We start from the raw sequence: 19,834 nt of genomic DNA on the forward strand, positions 1-19,834 counted from the left end.
TTCTTTACCTCAAGCTCTTCAAAAGAAAATTGTCCCACCCACCATAGCTCTGTTGAAGGGACATTTTTGAACCCTGTGATACCAGTTCCTCTTACCCAGTGGGTGTTTGTCCCAGGAGTAGTCAAACCATAGGTTGGGAGAAGTTCTGAGGTCTGGCCAAACAGGAACTGGTAGTGTCACCCAGAGTCTTATTCTTAAGAATGTGACTTGGAGAATGTGGAAGGACACTGGGAATTGGCAGTAGAAACTGACACTGAAAGATGCAGAGGAGGAAGAAGGGAGAGAGACTGACAGTGGCTAGCAGTGAGGACCAGGAGGAATTCTGAGCAGACTGAAGTGATGACCAACCAGAACCTAGAAATAAGCAGAAACAAAGAACTGGTGGAAGAAACTTAGACTAGAGGGTACAGAAACCAACTGGTAGCCACCTTGGAGAAAACGCAAGACAGTCCCCCAGAGAGAAGCAGAGAGAGAATGCAGCCAAGTCATGTGGAGTGTCAGGGTGAAGCCCCAGGGTCTCTTATGTCTATACTCTCTCAAGCTGTTGGCTTCCATATCCTGTCTGAAGAGGTCCAGTCTTTTAATTCCCGTGGGATTTCTGCCTCCTTTGGTGGGCCTTGCAAAAGCCCTCACGATTTGTGCTACCCATTTCTGTATCTCTTGCAAACAATGGAAGCTAACCATAATAGAGTTTTGGTTACAGGAATGACCTCTCAGGTCAAGAATGTGTATCTGGCTTTTCTAGAATGTATTGGTAACCGTGATCATGAAACATAATAAGCCATCCAGTACTGCAGTTTCGCCATGGTTACAAATGAGGAGACTGAAAAATGTACTCATTTCCTAAACCCATGGTTTCCATACTTTTTCAAGTCATGACACGTAGAAAATGATAATACTTGTACAATATGCTAATGTCCATGAGGGAGCCTGCTTGTGGCCAGGTATAATACTGCCCTAAGCATCCTAGCCCTAGTCACCTCCCAAACTGATGGGATTATTACCTCTTGCAAACCTATAATCCATTCCTGGCACACATATGGGGAAGCTCTGCTTTGGGCTACTGGTCTACTGTGTAATGAGTTAACACTTCTGTAGAGAGAGTAGTGTTCTGGAAGAATTAATACCTAAAACTCCCTTGCCCACTTCAGTGTCCCATCAGTTTAACATACACTTAACTGAAATCATATTTTCTTCTCCCATAGTTACCCAGAAGTAAAATTCTGGTAGATTGATAATTGTCTATAAGGTAGAGGTTGTCATTGCCACCCCTCACCCAGTACCACCATTATAAAGGAGATGGCATTCCTTCCTTGCAAGTTGGAACATCTTATACTGGGGAAAATGGATAGATTTTATTATTTTATCTCTGCCAACCTCCGTGGACTGAAGTGAAGCCTGAAGCATGGAGGTTTCAAGTAGGTGGGCTGGAGATCTGACAGCACTCGTGCATTGGAAGGGATTCATTAAGAATTTGATGGATGTTGTGTAATAACCATTGAGCACAAGGGAACATTTTGGGGCCACTCCAGGCAAGGCAAGCCTGGAATAATTCACTTTCTGAATCACTTTGTCTTCATTGACACCTTACTGTTTAAATCCTGTATTGTTCCCAGAAGTAAGCTAGTTTGAGAAAAAGAATGACTTACCCCAGGTGTTTTCTTTGTAGACAGGACTTTGCCTCTTGCAGAAATCTAGACTAGCCAATAATAGTAACACTAACAATAACACAAGCCTTTACTAAGGGCTTACTGCATCCTGGACACAGTGCTAAGCATTGTACAGCATCACTTCAGTTAATCTGTAGAGCAACCTTTGACAAAGGGACTGTCACTATTCCCATGTCATAGATGAGAAAACTGGGCAATAGATAGAAAGTGGTAAGGCCAGGAGTTAAAACTGGACAAGCTTAGCTCCTCCACTCCACCACTAGGATCATGCGCTGTCTGTAATCCTGTTTGCTTCTGCTTCAAAGAGCTGAATTTTAAGATAAAGCACTGTTAAACTCATCCTGAGCCCACTAAAAATGCCACTTTGTGATGGCAGTGTTCTGTAAAAGCGTGTCAGTTCTAACCAAGCTTGGTTTAATGGTCTCAAGACCCGCCTTTACGATTGACAAGTTACAACATTTAGGAAAATGCATGCACTTTATTTTCAGGAAGTTGCTGGATATGGAGATAACGAGAACAGATGTAAGTGGTTTACAAGCCCTCGGAACCGATGAAGTTGATGCGTTTGCTTTTTTGCCTTTTGCTTTGTGTTCACCAGAGAAACAATAAGGTTCCATTTGGAAACCATCTGTAGCACCTGGGAGGGCCTTTGTGTGGGGTTAGAAATCTTGACAGAGCTCTCTACCACCTTTGTTCTTGTTTGTTTGTATGTAATGGCAGAGCCTCATGGGGACCCGAGAGGTATTGGATTGGCCAAAAAATTTGTTTGGGTTTTTAGTAAGCGCTTACAGAAAACCTGAATGAACTTTTTGGCCAACCCAGTATACTATGAGCCTAGGGCTCTGGGCTTGAATCAGAGTGGTTTAGAAAGATTCAGGGACCAGAACATTTGTGGCTTAAATTCCTCTCCCTAGGGGAAAATAAAATGAGTCGTTGGAGAGTTGGTACTGGCAGAGATTTGCCAGGAAGCATATTATCTCCCTCTGTTCTCTTTTTGTTCTCCTTCCTCCGTTGTTTCTTTCTTCCTTTTTTAGCATTGCCAAAATTTAAATTATCCCCAGTAAACAAACAAATCAAGACCCTCGGAGCTTTCCAATCAAAATAAAAAGTTTGTGGTTGTTTAAATGCAAATTCAAAGATTCTGTTTATGGTCTCATCAGTGATTGATGAATGAAGTATGTCTCATTTTTTTACATAAATTATATAATTTGCTTTGTTTTTAGATATTTACACTAATTTTATTTTTTATACTCTTATACCATCCAACAAAGACTGGTGATTGTATATTCAAAAAAAGAAAGAAATACATTTACTAAATGCCTATTAGGTACACAAGTACCATAAGTCACATATGACATGTCATCAATTTCTTATAGCCCACCAGAAAGAAACTAATATTTCCCTCTTGAAGATATTGAGGCTCAGAGAGGTTATGTTTATGTAACTTGACCCAAGATTACCTAGCAGCTGGTAAGTGGCAGAGTCTTGAATGTAAACCAGATCTAATCTTTATTTTCTTGGGGTCCAAAATCACTGCAGACGGTGATTAAAAGACACCTGCTCCATGGAAGAAAAGCCATGACCAACTTACACAGCATATTAAAAAGCAGAGACATTACTTTGCCAAAAGAGATCCATCTAGTCAAGGCTATGGTTTTTCCAGTAGTCATGTATGAATGTGAGAGTTGGACTATAAAGAAAGCTGAGCATCGAAGAATTGATGCTTTTGAACTGTGGTGTTGGAAAAGACTCTTGAGAGTCCCTCGGACTGCAAGGAGGTCCAACCAGTCCATCTTAAAGGAAATCAGTCCTGAATATTCATTGAAAGGACTGATGCTGAAGCTGAAACTCTAATACTTTGGCCACCTGATGCAAAGAACTGACTCATTGGAAAAGACCCTGATGCTGGGAAAGATTGAAGGCAGGAGGAGAAGGGGACAACAGAGGATGAGATGGTTGGGTGGCATCACCGACTCAGTGGACATGAGTTTGAGTAAACTCTGGCAGTTGGTGATGGACAGGAAAGCCTGGTGTGCTGCAGTCCATGGGGTCACAAAGAGTTGGACATAACTGAGCAACTGAACTGAACTGAATCTGCCAAACTCAGAGTTGTACCAAAATATGTCCATGATGGCATGCACCTTTGATAGGCTCTTATAAGATTTCATTACTCAGCAGACAGTGTGTATTCTCTGTCTCTTGGCATTCGGTTTACCCCCAAAAATGAATAAGATGTGATCTGTGCTTTCAAAAGTTGGTAATTATAATAGTGGGCATTAAGTCTGATTTATGAAGGGACAGTGAAGGTCCATGTAGCCAACTTCCTGAGGCAAAAGGGAAAAGGTGAAAAAGTTTCACCCAAGGAGAGATGTTAGAACCAAGTCTTAAATCTGTCAGGCAAACGAGTGGAGTCAGGGAGAAGTTTGAATAACATTCTGAGCTGAAAACTGTGTGGACAAAACTCTGAAAAGGAATGCTTGAACACTCCATGTGCTAGGGACATAGAATTTATCTCAGTTTCCTAAGGGTGCGGTAATAACATGCCACAAAGTAGGTGGCTTAAAACAACAGAAATTTATTCTTTCACACTTCTGGAGGCAAGATGTCCAAAATCAAGGTGTGAGCAAGGTGGATTCCTTTGGGAGGCTCTGAGGGGGAACCTGTTCCATGCTTTTCTCTTAGATCCTTGAATGGCCAGTGATCCTTGGCTTGTTGACACATCAGCCCAATCTCCACCCCCACCTTCACCTGCATTCTCGCTGTGTCTTCACATGGCAGTATTCTTATATAAGGACACTAACTATATTCAGTGAAGGGCCCACCTTACTCCAGGATGAACTCAACTAGTTAATCTGTAGTTACTTTATTTCCAAAGAAAGTGACATTCTGAGGTTGGGGTTTGAGACATAAAAATATTTTTGCCAGGGGGCACAAAATTCAACTATAACAGTGCATGTTGAAGCCTGAATCCTGTTTATCACAGGACATCTGTACCACAACAGAGAACCATGGCTTCACCCTGTAGGCAATAGAAAGCCAAGTGACGTTGTAAACTTGGATGTGACATTATCAGTTGTGTTTGGGAAGCAACTGTGGCAAAAGTGGAAGGGGTAAAAGTGGGGACCAGTAAGTAGCAGGTAGCCACTTAGAAGGTTGTTCCAGGGCTCAGTCAAAATTTTATGCAGAATTGGGTATCAGAGAAGATCTTAATTACAGAATAAGAACATTATACATAGAAATGTTTTCCTTGCTTTGTTTATATTAGGCAAAAACTGAAAATAACCTGAATATCCAACAGTAGAATGGTTAAGGAAATTGTAAGTAGCCATTAAAAATTCTTTCAAAGCACATAATAACATAACACAAAGCTGTATTTAAGTTTTCTTTAGGATGCAAAGTGTACAAATAAAGTGTGATTTGGAGTATTTTAGTGTTACTGTGTCCAAGTTCCTACTGTTCACTGCTGAGTTCAGTTCAGTCGCTCAGTCGTGTCTGACTCTTTGCAACCCCATGGACTGCAGCACACCAGGCCTCCCTGTCCATCACCAGCTCCTGGAGTTTACTCAAACTCATGTCCATTGAGTCAATGATGCCATCCAACCATCTCATACTCTGTCATCCCCTTCTCCTCTCGCCTTCAATCTTTCCCAGCATCAGGTGGCCAAAGTATTGGAGTTTCAGCTTCAACATCAGTCCTTCCAGCGAATATTCAACACTGATTTCCTTTAGGACAGACTGGTTGGATCTCCTTACAGTCCAAGGGACTCTCAAGAGTCTTTTCCAACACCACAGTTCAAAAGTATCAATTCTTCGGCACTCAGCTTTCTTTGTAGTCCAACTCTCACATTCATACATGACTACTGGAAAAACCATAGCTTTGACTAGATGGACCTTTTTTGGCAAAGTAATGTCTCTGCTTTCTAATATGCTGTCTAGGTTGATCATAACTTTTCTTCCAAGGAATAAGTATCTTTTAATTTCATGGCTGCAGTCACCATCTGCAGTGATTTTGGAGCCCAAAAAAGATTAAGTCTGTCACTGTTTCTACTGTTTATCCATCTATTTGCCATGAAGTGATGGGACCAGATGCCATGATCTTTGTTTTCTGAATGTTGAGCTTTAAGCCAACTTTTTCACTCTCCTCTTTTACTTTCATCAAGAGGCTCTTTAGTGCTTCTTCGCTTTCTGCCATAAGGGTGGTGTCATCTGCATATCTGAGGTAGTTGATATTTCTCGCAGCAATCTTGATTCCAGCTTGTGCTTCATCCAGCCCAGCGTTTCTCATGATGCATTCTGCATATAAGTTAAATAAGCAGGGTGAAAACATACAGCCTTGACGTACTCCTTTTCCTATTTGGAACCAGTCTGTTGTTCCATGTCCAGTTCTACCTGTTGCTTCCTGACCTGCATACAGGTTTCTCAAGAGGCAGGTCAGGTGGTTGGTATTTCCATCTCTTTCAGAATTTTCCACAATTTATTGTGATCCACACAGTCAAAGGCTTTGGTATAGTCAATAAAACAGAAATAGATGTTTTTCTGGAATTCTCTTGCTTTTTCCATGATCCAGCAGATGTTGGCAATTTGATCTCTGGTTCCTCAGCCTTTTCTAAAACCAACTTGAACATCTGGAATTTCACATTTCACATATTGTTGAAGCCTGGCTTGGAAAATTTTGAGCATTACATTGCTAGCATGTGAGATGAGTGCAATTGTGTGGTAGTTTGAGCATTCTTTGGCATTGCCTATCTTAGGGATTGGAATGAAAACTGACCATTTCCAGTCCTGTGGCCACTGCTGACTTTTCCAAATTTTCTGGCATATTGAGTACAGCACTTTCACAGTATCATCAAGTTTCTACTGCTCACTGCTCAACAGGCCATTAAATTGAGAAGTGAGGTTTTGGGGTAAGGAATAGTGACTTTGGGCTTCCTGGTAGCTCAGCTGGTTAAAAGAAAAAAAAAACAAACCGTGTGCAATGCAGGAGTCCCCAGTTCAATTCCTGGCTTGGGAAGATCCCCAGGAGAAGCAATAGTCTCCCCACTCCAGTATTCTTGGGCTTCCCTCATGGCTCAGACAGTAAAGAATCCACCTGCAATGTGGAGACCGAGTATGATGCCTGGGTTGGGAAGATTCCCCTGGAGGAGGGCATGGCAACCCACTCCAGTATTCTTGCCTAGAGAATCCCCATAGACAGAGGAGCCTGGTGGGCTGCAGTCCACAGGTTGCAAAGTGTCGGACGTGACTGTACGACTAAGCACAGCACAGCGACTTTATTTGAAAAGCCAGCAGACTGAGAAGGTCGTCTACTGGTGTTTAAAGAACTATCTTGCCTGGGTTTGGATGCCAGTTTCATTTTTAGAACAAAGCAGGGAAAGTGAGGAGATAAAATAAAAGAAGCTATAAGTCGTTACAGGTATTTCCTGGTTCTGGCCAGACTCTGGAGAGGAATGTGTTAATTTTTTCTTTCCTGCAGTCATTCACTGCTGGGCCTGGTCAAGATGTTTCCTGTGAGCTAAACAAAGGTATTTTATAATGTATTAATGGTGGTTTTCTCCGGGTGACAGAGCCAGGAAGTGTTTTTGTCAGCTTTGTTTAGGTATAATTTAGATAAAATCCAGTGATTTTTAGGTGTACATTTTGACAAATCATGTCAAATCATATATAGTCATGTAACTGTTACCATAATGATGACATAAAACATTTTCATCTTCCAGAAAGTTTCCTCATGCCTCTGAAGTCAGCCCCTTAGCAACCTCCAACATGCTTTCTGTCACTGTAGTTTCATCTGTTCTAAAATTTCATACAAATAGAATCTTTCAGTATTTGGCATTTTGTTTCTTCCACTAAGATTAATGGTGTTGAGATTCATACGTGTTGTTGCATATGTCTGTAATTTGTTCTTTTTAGTACAGAATAATATTCTCTTGCCTGAGGTAGACTGAAATTTGCTTATTCATTTTATTCATTTGTTTATCCAAATGTTAATAAGTATTTGGTTCAATCCAGCTTTTATTCATCTAAGACTTAATGGCTCTTATAAACTTCTTTGCACATTTTGCATAAAAGTCTTTGTTATCTATTTCTCCTGGAAAAATAACTGAGAGTGGCATTGCTGATCATAGACTAACAGAATGTCTAACTTTATTTAAAAAAAAATGTAGCTATGCAATTGTGCATTCCCAACAGCATTATATGAGAGCTCCAGGCGTTCTACATCCTTACAAACATGTGGAATTAGTAGTCTTTATCATCATAGTGTATATAGTGCTATCCTATTGTGGTTTTAATTTGCATTTCCCTGATGACTACTGATGTTGAACATCTTTCCATGAACTTGTTTGCAAGCTACACATCTTTATTGAAGTGTTTGTTCAAATACCCGTATGTTACTATCTTCTTATATTTAAAAGTTATTTATTTAATCTGAATAGAAGTCCTTTAGCATATATATGTTTGCAAATATTTTTGCAGTTTGTGATTTTCATTTTCATGTTCTTAATGGTATCTTTTAAAAAGTAAGAATTTTTACTTCCAGTATACTCCAAGTTAGTTTTTCTTTTATTCTGTGCTTTTTATTTAAGAAATCTTTGCCAATTTAAGATTCCTAAGGTTTTCTTCTGTATTTTCTTCTAGAGAACTTATAGTTTTAGATCATATAGTTAGGTCCATGAGTTATCTCAAGATGATTCTTGTATATTGTGTAAGGTAAGGGTCAGATCCATTTCTTTGTGTATGTGGGTATCCAGTTTTTCCTGTACTACTTGGTGTAAGATTATCTTTTTCTTCCTTGAATTTTCTTGCCATTTTTTGGTTGAAAATCAATTGACCATGTGTGGGTCTAAACCTCGAATTTTTTCTATTTGATCTATACATGTACTTTTATATAATAACATCCTCTCTTGATCATTATAGTATAACAGTAAGCCTCAAAAACTTATTCTTTTTAAATTGGTTGGTCTACTTTAGGTCTTTTGCATTTCCATATAAATTGTAGAGTTACCTTGTCAACTTCTACCCCCTCCAAAATGCTAGTATCTGATTGCAATTGAGTTGAAGCAGTAAATCATTTTGGGAATACTGAAGACTTAATATCAAATATTTCTATCCATGAATATCAGTTAGCTCATTTATTTAATTGTTCCATAATTTATTTAAGCAATGTTAGATAATTCCCAGTGTACAGATCTTGCATGTTTTTAGAAAACTTTCCAGAATCATATTATCTAGTATTTCAATTATATGTGTTAGACCACTCAATATTGTCCTACAAGTCACTTATGCTTTGGTCACCCTTGTTAGTCTAAGAAGATGGATTAATAAAGACTTTGAGTAGCATCACCTCAGTCAAGGTCACAGCTTGCCACATGATGAATTTGTGCCAGACTTAGGAAGAAAAACTTAAAACTTTTAGAGCATTTTGAATTTTGCCATTGCAGATAGGGATTATATTGCCATCTTTCATTTGCTTAGCAGGATTTTGAGAATTAGAAATGTTAATTCATTTGCCAATAGTAGCACAGCTTGTATCTGAACTGGATTTCAAGTCTAAGAATGTCTAAGTCACAAGCCAGAGAGCTCTTAACTGTTACCCTATAATATCTTTCCACTTACTTATTTTTAAATATGTGTTCTATGTCTGAATAGGAGAAGGCAATGGTACCCCACTCCAGTACTCTTGCCTGGAAAATCCCATGGACAGAGGAGCCTGGTAGGGTGCAGTCCATGGGGTCGCTACTAGTCAGACACAACTGAGCGACTTCACTTTCACTTTTCACTTTCATGCATTGGAAAAGGAAATGGCAACCCACTCTAGTGTTCTTGCCTGGAGAATCCCAGGGAATCCATTGGGTCGCACAGAGTCGGACACGACTGAAGTGACTTAGCAGCAGCAGCAGCTATGTCTGAATAATGAGGAATCTTTCCACTAATGACGAAAAATGCTGAGAAAGATTGAAGGCAGAAGGAGATGGGGATGACAGAGGACGAGATGTTTGGATGGCATCACCAACTCAATGGACATGGGTTTGAGCAAGCTCTGGGGATTGGTGATGGACAGGGAAGCCTGGCATGCTACAGTCCATGGGGCCACAAAGAGTCGGACATGACTGAGTGAACTGAACTGAGGGCAAAGGGGAGCAGAAAAGAAGGAAGGCATCATCTCTCTTTGGAATGAACATTTGGATGCTTACTTTTCTCCATGAAACTGATTCCAAACATAGGACATTGACATATTTTCCCCTTTCTCTAATCTGACTACACAGTAAGGCCCAGTAGAGTTGGATCTGACAATTCCCTCTCCTAGGGTGTCTCTGCGATTCTTAGTCACAGCCATCCTCTGAGTGAGTGAGCGAATGTGTGCACGGGTCCCCTCTTCTGGCTTGTGGCTTCCTGGGCAACAGGAATATGTCTTGATCATTTGTGACCTGTCATTTTATAATACTCAGCAATTCGTTTGTGTTGATATATTTAAACTGAATTGAGTAGAAAGTTACTTTAGCTAAATGAGGATCACCGTCAGCTTTACCTGGGTGGTAAAGGTTGAAAAAGGTTGGAACAGGTTGGAAAAGGATTTTTAATACAATTTACACACTTTGCCTTTAATATGAGGATATTTGTCCTGAGGAGGATTGGAGGGAATGAGAAATCTCTGCCAATTAAATACATGTGAACTGCTAACGTTTGTTTTCGCTTTTCTGTCCCTCACTTTTTAATACACTATTGACCAGGGGATTTTTGTAGAAACTAATGCCTGTGGCTGGCAATTTGTTAGTAGTAGTGGTTTAGTTGCTAAGTCGTGTCTGACTCTTGCAACTCCAGACTGTAGCCTGCCAGCTCCTCTGTCCATGGGATTTTTCCAGGCAAGAATACTGGAGTGGCTTGCCATTTCCTTCTCTGGCAATTTGTTATGTAAGTGATTATTGATACGTCTCTAGTCAAGAATGTTCAGGTAACAAAAGATATATTAATATATCTCTGGTCAATAAGTTGTTAAATACTCCATCAGCTAGAAAGATATTGGTAACCTAGTTTTCTGTATATTTACATCCCAGAAGCTTTGTCATTCTAATAAATCTGTTCTGCCATGACTTGCAAATCAGCTTAATTTAAATCTCTTGAGTTTTCATTATGTTTGACACAGGCTTAGTAATTCTCAGAAAATGATCTTTGTTAAATGATGTTTAGCTAGAAATTCTGATATTCAAGAATGCTTACACAAACAGCTGTCATTCTTTACAACGGCTTCATTATCTATTGACACAGTTCAAGGCATTGTTTTATTTGAAAATGTCTGTCTTTCTCTGCTTATTCCAGCAACAGTTTTCCTGGAGTTTTGGAAAAGACGGAGAGCAGTAATTGCTTATGACTGGGATTTGATAGACTGGGAAGAAGAGGAGGTTTGTATTATTTACCTCAATTTAAAAAAAAGAGCAGATAATCAAGAAATACACAATCCCTCTTGAGTCATCACTTTCTGCTCTGTGACAGAAGTCGGTTGACTCATAAAGCATATTTATACCTGTCTCTGCAGGAAATTTCAAGCAGTATAAAAATGTAGCAGAAGAATTTAAAAAAATACATTTGATTTTTTAGTGGAGTAAAAAGTTCATGGCTAAGTAAAGCATTTGACTTGTATGTAGAGGTATCAGATGAATTGGTAGTAAGATTTGTTTAGTTTCCTTAAATATTATCCATTCTCTTTACTGTGTCAGAAGGAGAATATTAGTTTACAGTTATAGGCACTTGAAGGCAGACCTCCTAAAGTTCTCCAAGGAAATGATTAAGTCTTCAGGACCCTGGACAGTTCAGAAGGATTCTCACAGGATAAACACTGAGGGGGAACCACTGCGCATGCAAGCTCTTTGGTTGATGTGCTAAAAGCCGGCCACCGCTAGATAAAACTGTCCAGCAGAGGTAAACTCGGGCCCTCAGACTCCACTTTTTCAGCAAGTTACTCTCCCTTTCCGGCCAGTACACCATGCCCTTTCCTAACCTGTGTCTGGTCTTTATGTCAAAAGTCTTGAGGCCCCATGCTGAGTTTGGTCATCGTACGTCTCTCGGACCCTACTTTCCCTTGAGAGTCACTCAGGCCTGAACTCGTCTTTCCTTCCTCTCATCCCCTGCCTCTCCTGAGTTCCATTTCCTGAGAGCCTACCGGTGCAAGTAAATCCAATGCAGTAGTCATATATGATATGATCATGGGTCTTAATGGGTGTTTTCCTTCCAGGAGACACATGTTTATTTTTATAAATTAAATGGAATTGTCTGTAAACATAACTGAGAATTTTAGCCCTGGGATAGGTTTGGTAGAGGACATAATTTTGAGAGGAATGTTTTTTCCTTCAAATCATACCTTGTGGATGGATGCCTTTTCTCCTCGAGCCCATGAACATATTTGGGTCATTTTTAAATATAGACATGATACTGGGATTTTCAGCAATCCTTGTTCCTGTGCTAAGGCCCCTCTCAGGCTTGTATAAGCATTCACTCTCCAGAAAATGGTTTTCTGAGTTGGAAGGGACCGCCTGGGTTTCTGAAGGCTACCAACTGCAGCAAGACTGCAGCATCCGAGACTTCCTCCTGGGTGGAGCTGTTCTGGTTTTTGTTCCATGTATGTATAGGAGTAGCTTTCACATGGGATGGAAAATGCTCTTTCCTGGGTATCCAAGTCACCACCAAGAAGCTGTGTCGTCTAAGGCAAATTACTTCACCTTTGGATTTTTTTTTTTTTCATTTCTAAAGAAGAATGTTTCTAAATTCTCCCGTCAGGTTTAAAGTGTAGCATTATTTAAGTAACTTTGATTAAACCAGTCTAAAGTCACCACTGGCACTTGTGATGGGCGCACTATATGGGTACCTTTAGGGTAAACATATCTCTGGTAAGTCTGGGTCCTTCTGGATTCCCAGCCCTGTGAAAAAGCATGGAGCGCAGAACCTCAGCGCTTTCACTCAGCACCCCTGTGTAGAGCTCAGGTCAGGAGCCAGATGCGGTTCCAGCTCTGCTTGGGATTCAGTGTAGAAATGCCTGTTTCTCTAGCTGTGGCTTTCAGCTTGCTGTGCAGAAGAACCCAGATGAGCCGCATGCCTCCTTCAGGGGTAACCCAGAGTATTACCTGGCTAGGGCTGCCGTAACAAAGCAGCACTGACTGGGTGGCTTACACAATAGAAACTGTCTCTCAGTTTGGAGGCGAGCAGTCGAGACCATTGGCAGGGCTGGCTTCTTCTGAGGGCCATGAGGGAAGGATCTTGTCCCTGTCTCTGCCTTTGGCTTGTCGATGGCCATCTACTCCCTGAGTCTTCACATGCCTTCTCTCTGTGCATGTCTCTAAATGTGCTCTTCTTGCAAAGACACTAGTCATGTTGGATCGGGGTTCACTCTAATGACTTCATTTTAACTTAATTACATCTGTAGGGACCCTGTCTCCAAATACAGACACATTCTGAGATACTGAGGGTAAGAACTTCAGCTTACGAATTGGGAGGTAGGGTGGGGATGAAACTTAGCCTGTCATACCCAGGATGACAGGTCTGCCTCCACGATTGACCTCAGTTTCTGGATGATTACTTAGTGACCCTTGATGACACTTACAGCCTGACGAATTGAGTTTCCCAAAGAAGCAGAATATTCTAGATCTGATATATCCTAAGGTATAATACCTGAAATAAAGGAGCCAGAGGCTGTTTATAACTGTCTCTCCCCAGGACCTCCCTGATTATCTGCGTGAAGCCAGCATCGGACTTATCCTGTGGAGGGAGTCAGGCTGCCTTTCCTCCTACACAGGGTGGCCCCTACCAGACGCTCCATAATGTCTCTCCTGTCAGGTCCTTCTTGGCTTTCTGTCAGTACCTTCACCCAGCTCGTGAGTGCTTCTGCCTGAATTAACTCAAGTCTCCCTGGTACCAGAGTTTCTGCTCCTTTTCCTGCCTCTTCCAAGACACTCACATAAAACAAGTTCCTAAGTAATCCGAACCACTTCAGCACACCGTTTTGTTGTTTATCTTTTCCTAATCCTGTAATTGCTTTTAGTCAGAAGCCATTCACATTGGATGGGGCTCAACGCAATGAAATAAAAATCTCAGCTTGATTTAGAATTAGAGGAGCCTTGATTTTAACTGGATTTGAAAGGCGTTTACCTTGTTTTCAATACCAATTAAGAATGCATTAAAATTTATGGTTAAGGGGGAATAACTCCTATAGGAGCTTATTTAAAAAATAGATTCACCAGGTTTTTAGCTGCCTAAATCGAAAAACTAAAAATTGTAGAAAACTAAGAATTATATTGCCATTATAACTCATAAAATGAATTCCGAACATTTCACTCTTGAGAAGTTTTCTTTGTCCTGGTGTTCATTATCATTCCTCAATAATAAATGAAAGCTTGTTAGTTATTTCAAACTACTGGGGACAGGGACAAATTGGTCCCTTTCTCACTCTCAGTTTCTTTCTTCAAGTATCATTTAATAAGATAATAGAAATACTTAACTATTAGTCTAAATCACAGAGCCATGATGATAATAATTAAAGATCATCATTCTTTAGATCGTCATTTCTTTAATAAGTGGCCAATTTCCAAATATTTAAACCTGGGTTTCCAAGTGCATATCATGGAGTGAGCGATGACTTTGCCATTTGTTGACTGTTTTCTTGTGGGGTAAAATGATTTTTTTTTCTTCTTGTCCGAGTACCTCTTCAGTATGCAAAAATGTGTCTGCTTGTTTTTTAGGAAGAAATACGGCCCCAGTTTGAAGCCAAGTATTCCAAGAAAGAGCGGATGAATCCCATTTCTGGCAAGCCAGAACCATATCAAGCATTTGCAGATAAATGCAGCCGACTTATTGTTTCTGCATCTGGAATATTTTTTATGGTATGAATCCTTTTTTTTTACACAACTGTGTTTCATAAAGTACACACTTATAGCATGGGAACAATAATCATACCAGGTATTTAAATACATTTTTTGTACGTTCTGATATTTAGACCTCACAACAGTTCTATATGATGATCAGGGGTGACACTGCTGTCCCATTTTACAGGTGGAGTAACTGAGACTCCAGAAGGTTAAGGGGCTCACCCAGGTTAGCCAGGAAATAGCCAAAAGCTCAGGTTCTCGAACTACTGTTCTTTCCATTTGTCTATGCCATGATGAAAGGAACTAAAACTATGACATGGAACTTACAGCAATATTGTTCAAGCTTTCATTTTTACAATGCCCACATAATAAGAAATACATTCTTTGCCATAACCCAGTATATGCTATGCAAATAGATGTATAAAACTGAAAATAGTTATTGAAACAATGCCCATCTTTATAATATTCAAGGAACTCTGATTTTTTTGTTTTATTAGTCTGTTTTTTAATGCCAGCTCTAACTCCCTAACATTTATTTTGCTGATGGTTATGCCGCTGCTGCTGCTACTGCTAAGTCACTTCAGTCGTGTCCAACTCTGTGCGACCCCATAGACGGCAGCCCACCAGGCTCCCCTGTCCTTGGGATTCTCCAGGCAAGAACACTGGAGTGGGTTGCCATTTCTTTCTTCAATGCATGAAAGTGAAAAGTGAAAGTGAAGTCACTCAGTCGTGTCCGACTCTTAGCAACCCCATGGACTGCAGCCTACCAGGCCCCTCTGTCCATGGGATTTTCCAGGCAAGAGTACTGGAGTAGGGTGCCATTGCCTTCTCTGGCTGATGGTTATATCAGTTTTCAAAACACTAATCTGAAGCTGGATTGTTAGCTTTTCCTAAAAAGAAGTCAGTTTGTGATCCACTTTGACCCTGTCAGTTACTGAACCACACATATGCAATTTGTCAGAAATGTCATTTTAGAACAGAAAGGAATGGTTAGGATCCTCCTTTTTCCTCTTTTCAAAGAGCACATGTGCATCAATATATATTCTAATTGGTTCAAATGGGAAGGACAGAACAACAGAAAATCCAGACAATCTCCCTGCTATAGCCAGGAAGAAACTGGGGAGATGATGGGGTAGGCAGATTGCCCAAGTGTCCCTCAGCTTGGGTCAAGACTCAGATCCTGCCCTATCTACAGATTCTGCTTTGTAAGCAGTGGTGTCAGGCTTTGCCTCCTGTAAGTACATTTATATGTATTATTTTGGATTGTATTTCTCACAATAAGACCTGTAGAGGCTAAAGCCATGGAGAGAACAAGCTACTTGCTCAAGGTCACACTGCCAGGTTATAGCTGAACCAGGACTCAGCCCTGACTTATGACTGAGTACAGTGAACTGTCCATTGCAGCATATTGCCACCCTTGTCTAAAATTCAGTGTAGGTCTCACCTATCTCCGTATCAACAGCTCCAGGATTCAAACACGGGCGGGTTTTTGTTTGTTTTCTATTATTACTACTATTTTTTTTGCCAGTTCAGCTAGGTTTTATCCCTGGGCTTTTAGAGCATGTCTCTCACAGTATACCAAAGACAGAGGCTATGCGAAACATCGGAAAGCTCCTATAGAGAAAGGAAGCTCTAAGTTGCCAGAGCACATCCTGAGGCCCCACTTTAAGACCTAGTTTTTGATGGCCATATAAGCTAAGGTCTCTTCTCTAAGACACAGTAAGCGAGTCATCTAATGAAAGCCACAGAATTTTTTGGAATCTCAAATCCCCATTATTCACAGAGATAGAGATATGCTGTATTCTTCTCAAACACCATCAAGTGTTCAGAGGAAGACGCCTCAGTTCAGTCTGTGTATCTATCTGATAAATAAGAGTATGTACCTTTCATAGGCTTATTCAGCAACAAATAACTGAGCACCTGGCATGATGCTAAGATGTTGCAGAAACCATGAACTGCAGAAACGACAGTCACCGTCCCTACCTTGGTAGAGCTTACTGTCTGAGTGGGGGAAACTGACAATAAGCAGACGGTTGTTAGAAATTATAAGTTTAGAACTGAATAACAACAAATAAGCTGCATATTGCAAGAACAGCAGAGGTACCATGTGCATGCTCAGTTGCTCAGTCATGTCTGACTCTTGGCAACCCTACGGACTGTAGCCCACTAGGCTCCTCTGTCCATAGGATTCTCCAGGCAACTGGAGTGGGTTGCCATACTCTCCTCCATGGGATATTCCCAAACCAGGGATCAGAGCCATATCTCTTCTGTCTCCTCCACTGGGAGCCAGGTTCTCTACTACTGAGCCATCTGGGAAGCCATTGGTACCATATAACAACAACAGAAAGCCTGAGGAGTGGAGGAGGGGGTCATGAAAAGCATTAATTATGAAGTAGTTCTTGAGCTGAGATGTGAAGAATGAATAGGTATTAAGTAGGCTATGGGAGTACATGTGGGTGTGTCATGTGTTGGGCAGGTCAGCGTTTTGGGCAAAGGAAGATTAAGGGTGCTTAGCCTATTTGAAACAATAAGGAAAGGTCTGGAGTCTTTGGAGGGAGTGGAAAAACAGTGGGGCTGGAGAGACTCTTCAGGCCACCGTAAGGGCTTTGCTTTTATCCTAAGAGTAAAAGGAAACCAAGAAATAGCTTTAAACAGAAGAGCAACATGAGATTTCCATAATATTTGTTCATTTGCTTAATCTAATATTCTGATTTTAAAAGTGTCATTCTGTAGCCGAACAGTTTATCAACTCTCAAGTACCATGGTTTTTCTATTTGGATAACAAAGAACATACAAACAGATGAGAGGGAGTATCAACCACATGGAAAGTGTGCCTTTTGTTATGGTGTCTCCACTCAGGACCACCATGACTGTATCTCCTTTTCCTGTCGGAGGATTTTCTTAGGGGTGGGAGCCCCTCCCTGAAACATCCCACCACTGTGCTCACTGGGTGTCCTCTGTCTTCCTGCCAGATCTGCGTGGTGATCGCCGCAGTGTTCGGGATTGTCATTTACAGGGTGGTGACCGTCAGCACTTTTGCAGCCTTTAAGTGGGCGTTAATCAGGAATAATTCTCAGGTTGCAACCACAGGAACTGCTGTGTGCATCAATTTCTGCATCATTATGCTGCTGAATGTGGTAAGTGAGCATCTAGGTAACTAGTCATGTGGATAAACTGTGTGTGCAGCAGGTGATTGTGTCTTCTGTTTCTAAAGGGACCTGGCCTCAGAGATTGGTCAGTTATGTGACACTTGTGGCCTGGCATGAGGTGTACTTTTTTGGGGGTATAGAAGACTTGAGTCAAATCTGGCCTGTAGAATTTCCTACAGTATAAGATTGAGCAAGGCATTTGCCCTCTCTAAACCTCAGTTACCTTATGTACCTAATAAGGTAACACTATAAGCCCCTTGGGGAAATTTAGAGACAAAAAAAAAAAAAAGGGCTTCCCTGATAGCTCAGTTAGTAAAGAATCCACCTGCAATACAGGAGACCCCGGTTCAATTCCTGGGTGGGGAAGATCCCCTGGAGAAGGGAAAGGCTACCTACTCCAGTATTCTGGCCTGGCAAATTCCATCAACTGTATAGTCCAAGGGGTAACAAAGAGAAAAAATATATATTAAGGCCCAGCTCAGAATCTGACATAGCTCAACAGTGTTGGTTCTCATTTCTTTTTTGATTCTGAATGATGGGAAGTTAATCTGAATTCAAAGCATTCCTAGAGACAACTCAGCAAGGAATCTTCCAGGGTGGTACATGTTGCTTGTGTTGATTTTAGGCTTTTTTCAAGTACGTTTTTCAGCCCAGCTGTCTCCCTTGAATCCCAGATTCCCCACCTAACACATTCATCCCCCTTACTCCCCATCTTCTTTCCAGAATCAGCTCCTCCCAGTCTCCCCATCATAGCTGCCCAGGCTGAAAACCTTGTTCTCTTTGACTTCTCTGTTTCTCTCACTGTGAAAATGTATCCAGAGTCTGACCACCTTCCACACATCCCAAGTCCCACCCTGGTCCACGTCCTCAGGATCTCTCACCTGGGTTATTGCCGTGCCTTCCCCACTGGTCTCCCAGCTTCCCTGTCTGCTCAACCCAGGCTCACCCCAGCAGCCAGAGCAAGCTTCACACGAGTAAGCCAGCCTCACTCAGCGTATCCAGTGGCTTTCCTCTCGCTCAAAGCTCAGGTCTTCACTTGGCCGCTGGGGTCTCCCTCATCTGGCCCCAGGGAGGTCTGTGACCCTGTCTCCCCCTTCTCACCCTGACTCCCCTGCTCCTCCTTGGCCTTCCTTTGGTTTCTCAGATGTGTGAGGCATGCTCTCATGCAGGATTTGGACTTGCTCTTCCCTCCACCTAGAACCTTCTTCCCTGTGGGGTCTGCAGACTTTACTCCCGCACCTCCTTCAGGTCTTTGTTCAAAGGTCACTTTTCTAATAGAAGGCTTCCCTGGTCACTCCATGTAAAACTGCAGCCCACTCCTGCTTCCTGACCATTGCCTAGCTCCTCGCCCACTCCGTTTTCCTCTGTGGCACTGCGCTATGCTAAGTCACCTCAGTCGTGTCTGAATCGTTACAGCCTTATGGGCTGCAGCCTGCCAGGCTCCTCTGTCCATGGGATTCTCCAAGCAAGGATACTGGAGAGGGTTCCCATGCCCTCCTCCAGGGGATCTTCCCAACCCAGGGGTCGAACCTGCATCTCTTACATCTCTTCCATTGGCAGGCAGGTGTTCGTTTTTTTTGTTTTTTTAACCACTAGTGCCATCTGGGAAGCCCTCTATGGCATTAATTGCCATCTAATAGGCTATTTTTAAACATTTATTGTGTTTATTATCTATCTTCTCCATTTCAGGGTAGCCCCAAGAAGGCAGAAACTTTTGCCATTTTTTTTTCCTCTGTTGTTATTTCCCAGGGACAAAACAGGCTCCGGCTCATAGTAGGCACTCTGTAAACTGTTGTTACTAATTACAGAACAAAAGGTAATGACTGACATTTTTAGACTTGAGGTTTGTAGGAGAGAATAAACATTTGTAGAGTGCCATGTATAGTGTTTGGCATGGAATAAGTGTTCAATTATAGTTCCCCTCTCTCTCATTTATATTGCAACTTAAATCTGGGCCATAGTGCTGAAATCACTGAGATAATGAAGTATATGTAATTTATTATTAAATATACAGGAACTTTATTATTGTAGGGAAAAAGTTTAAAAATCCAGAAGGTAGGAAAAAAAAAAAGGAGCACTTGCTGATCATTTTGACATGATGGCTGTGTAACTGTTTGGTCCAGTGGAGACTGAGAGTGGGTGTTTGCCACTCCCTAGCACTGCCCCA

General features: G+C 41.4%; 1 protein-coding gene across 1 annotated transcript in view; it reads left to right on the forward strand.

Moving 5' to 3' along the window:
* ANO4 (anoctamin 4) overlaps positions 1–19,834 on the forward strand; it is a 216,837-nt gene that overhangs the window by 143,693 nt on the left and 53,310 nt on the right. Inside the window, exons 14-16 of the mRNA XM_068971475.1 lie at positions 10,983–11,065; positions 14,393–14,533; positions 17,491–17,655. Of these exons, the coding sequence (XP_068827576.1) occupies positions 10,983–11,065; positions 14,393–14,533; positions 17,491–17,655 (389 nt within the window). The remainder of the gene's footprint in view (positions 1–10,982; positions 11,066–14,392; positions 14,534–17,490; positions 17,656–19,834) is intronic.

The sequence above is a fragment of the Capricornis sumatraensis genome, chromosome 4 (assembly GCF_032405125.1).
Source record: "Capricornis sumatraensis isolate serow.1 chromosome 4, serow.2, whole genome shotgun sequence".
Classification (NCBI taxonomy): Eukaryota; Metazoa; Chordata; class Mammalia; order Artiodactyla; family Bovidae; genus Capricornis; species Capricornis sumatraensis.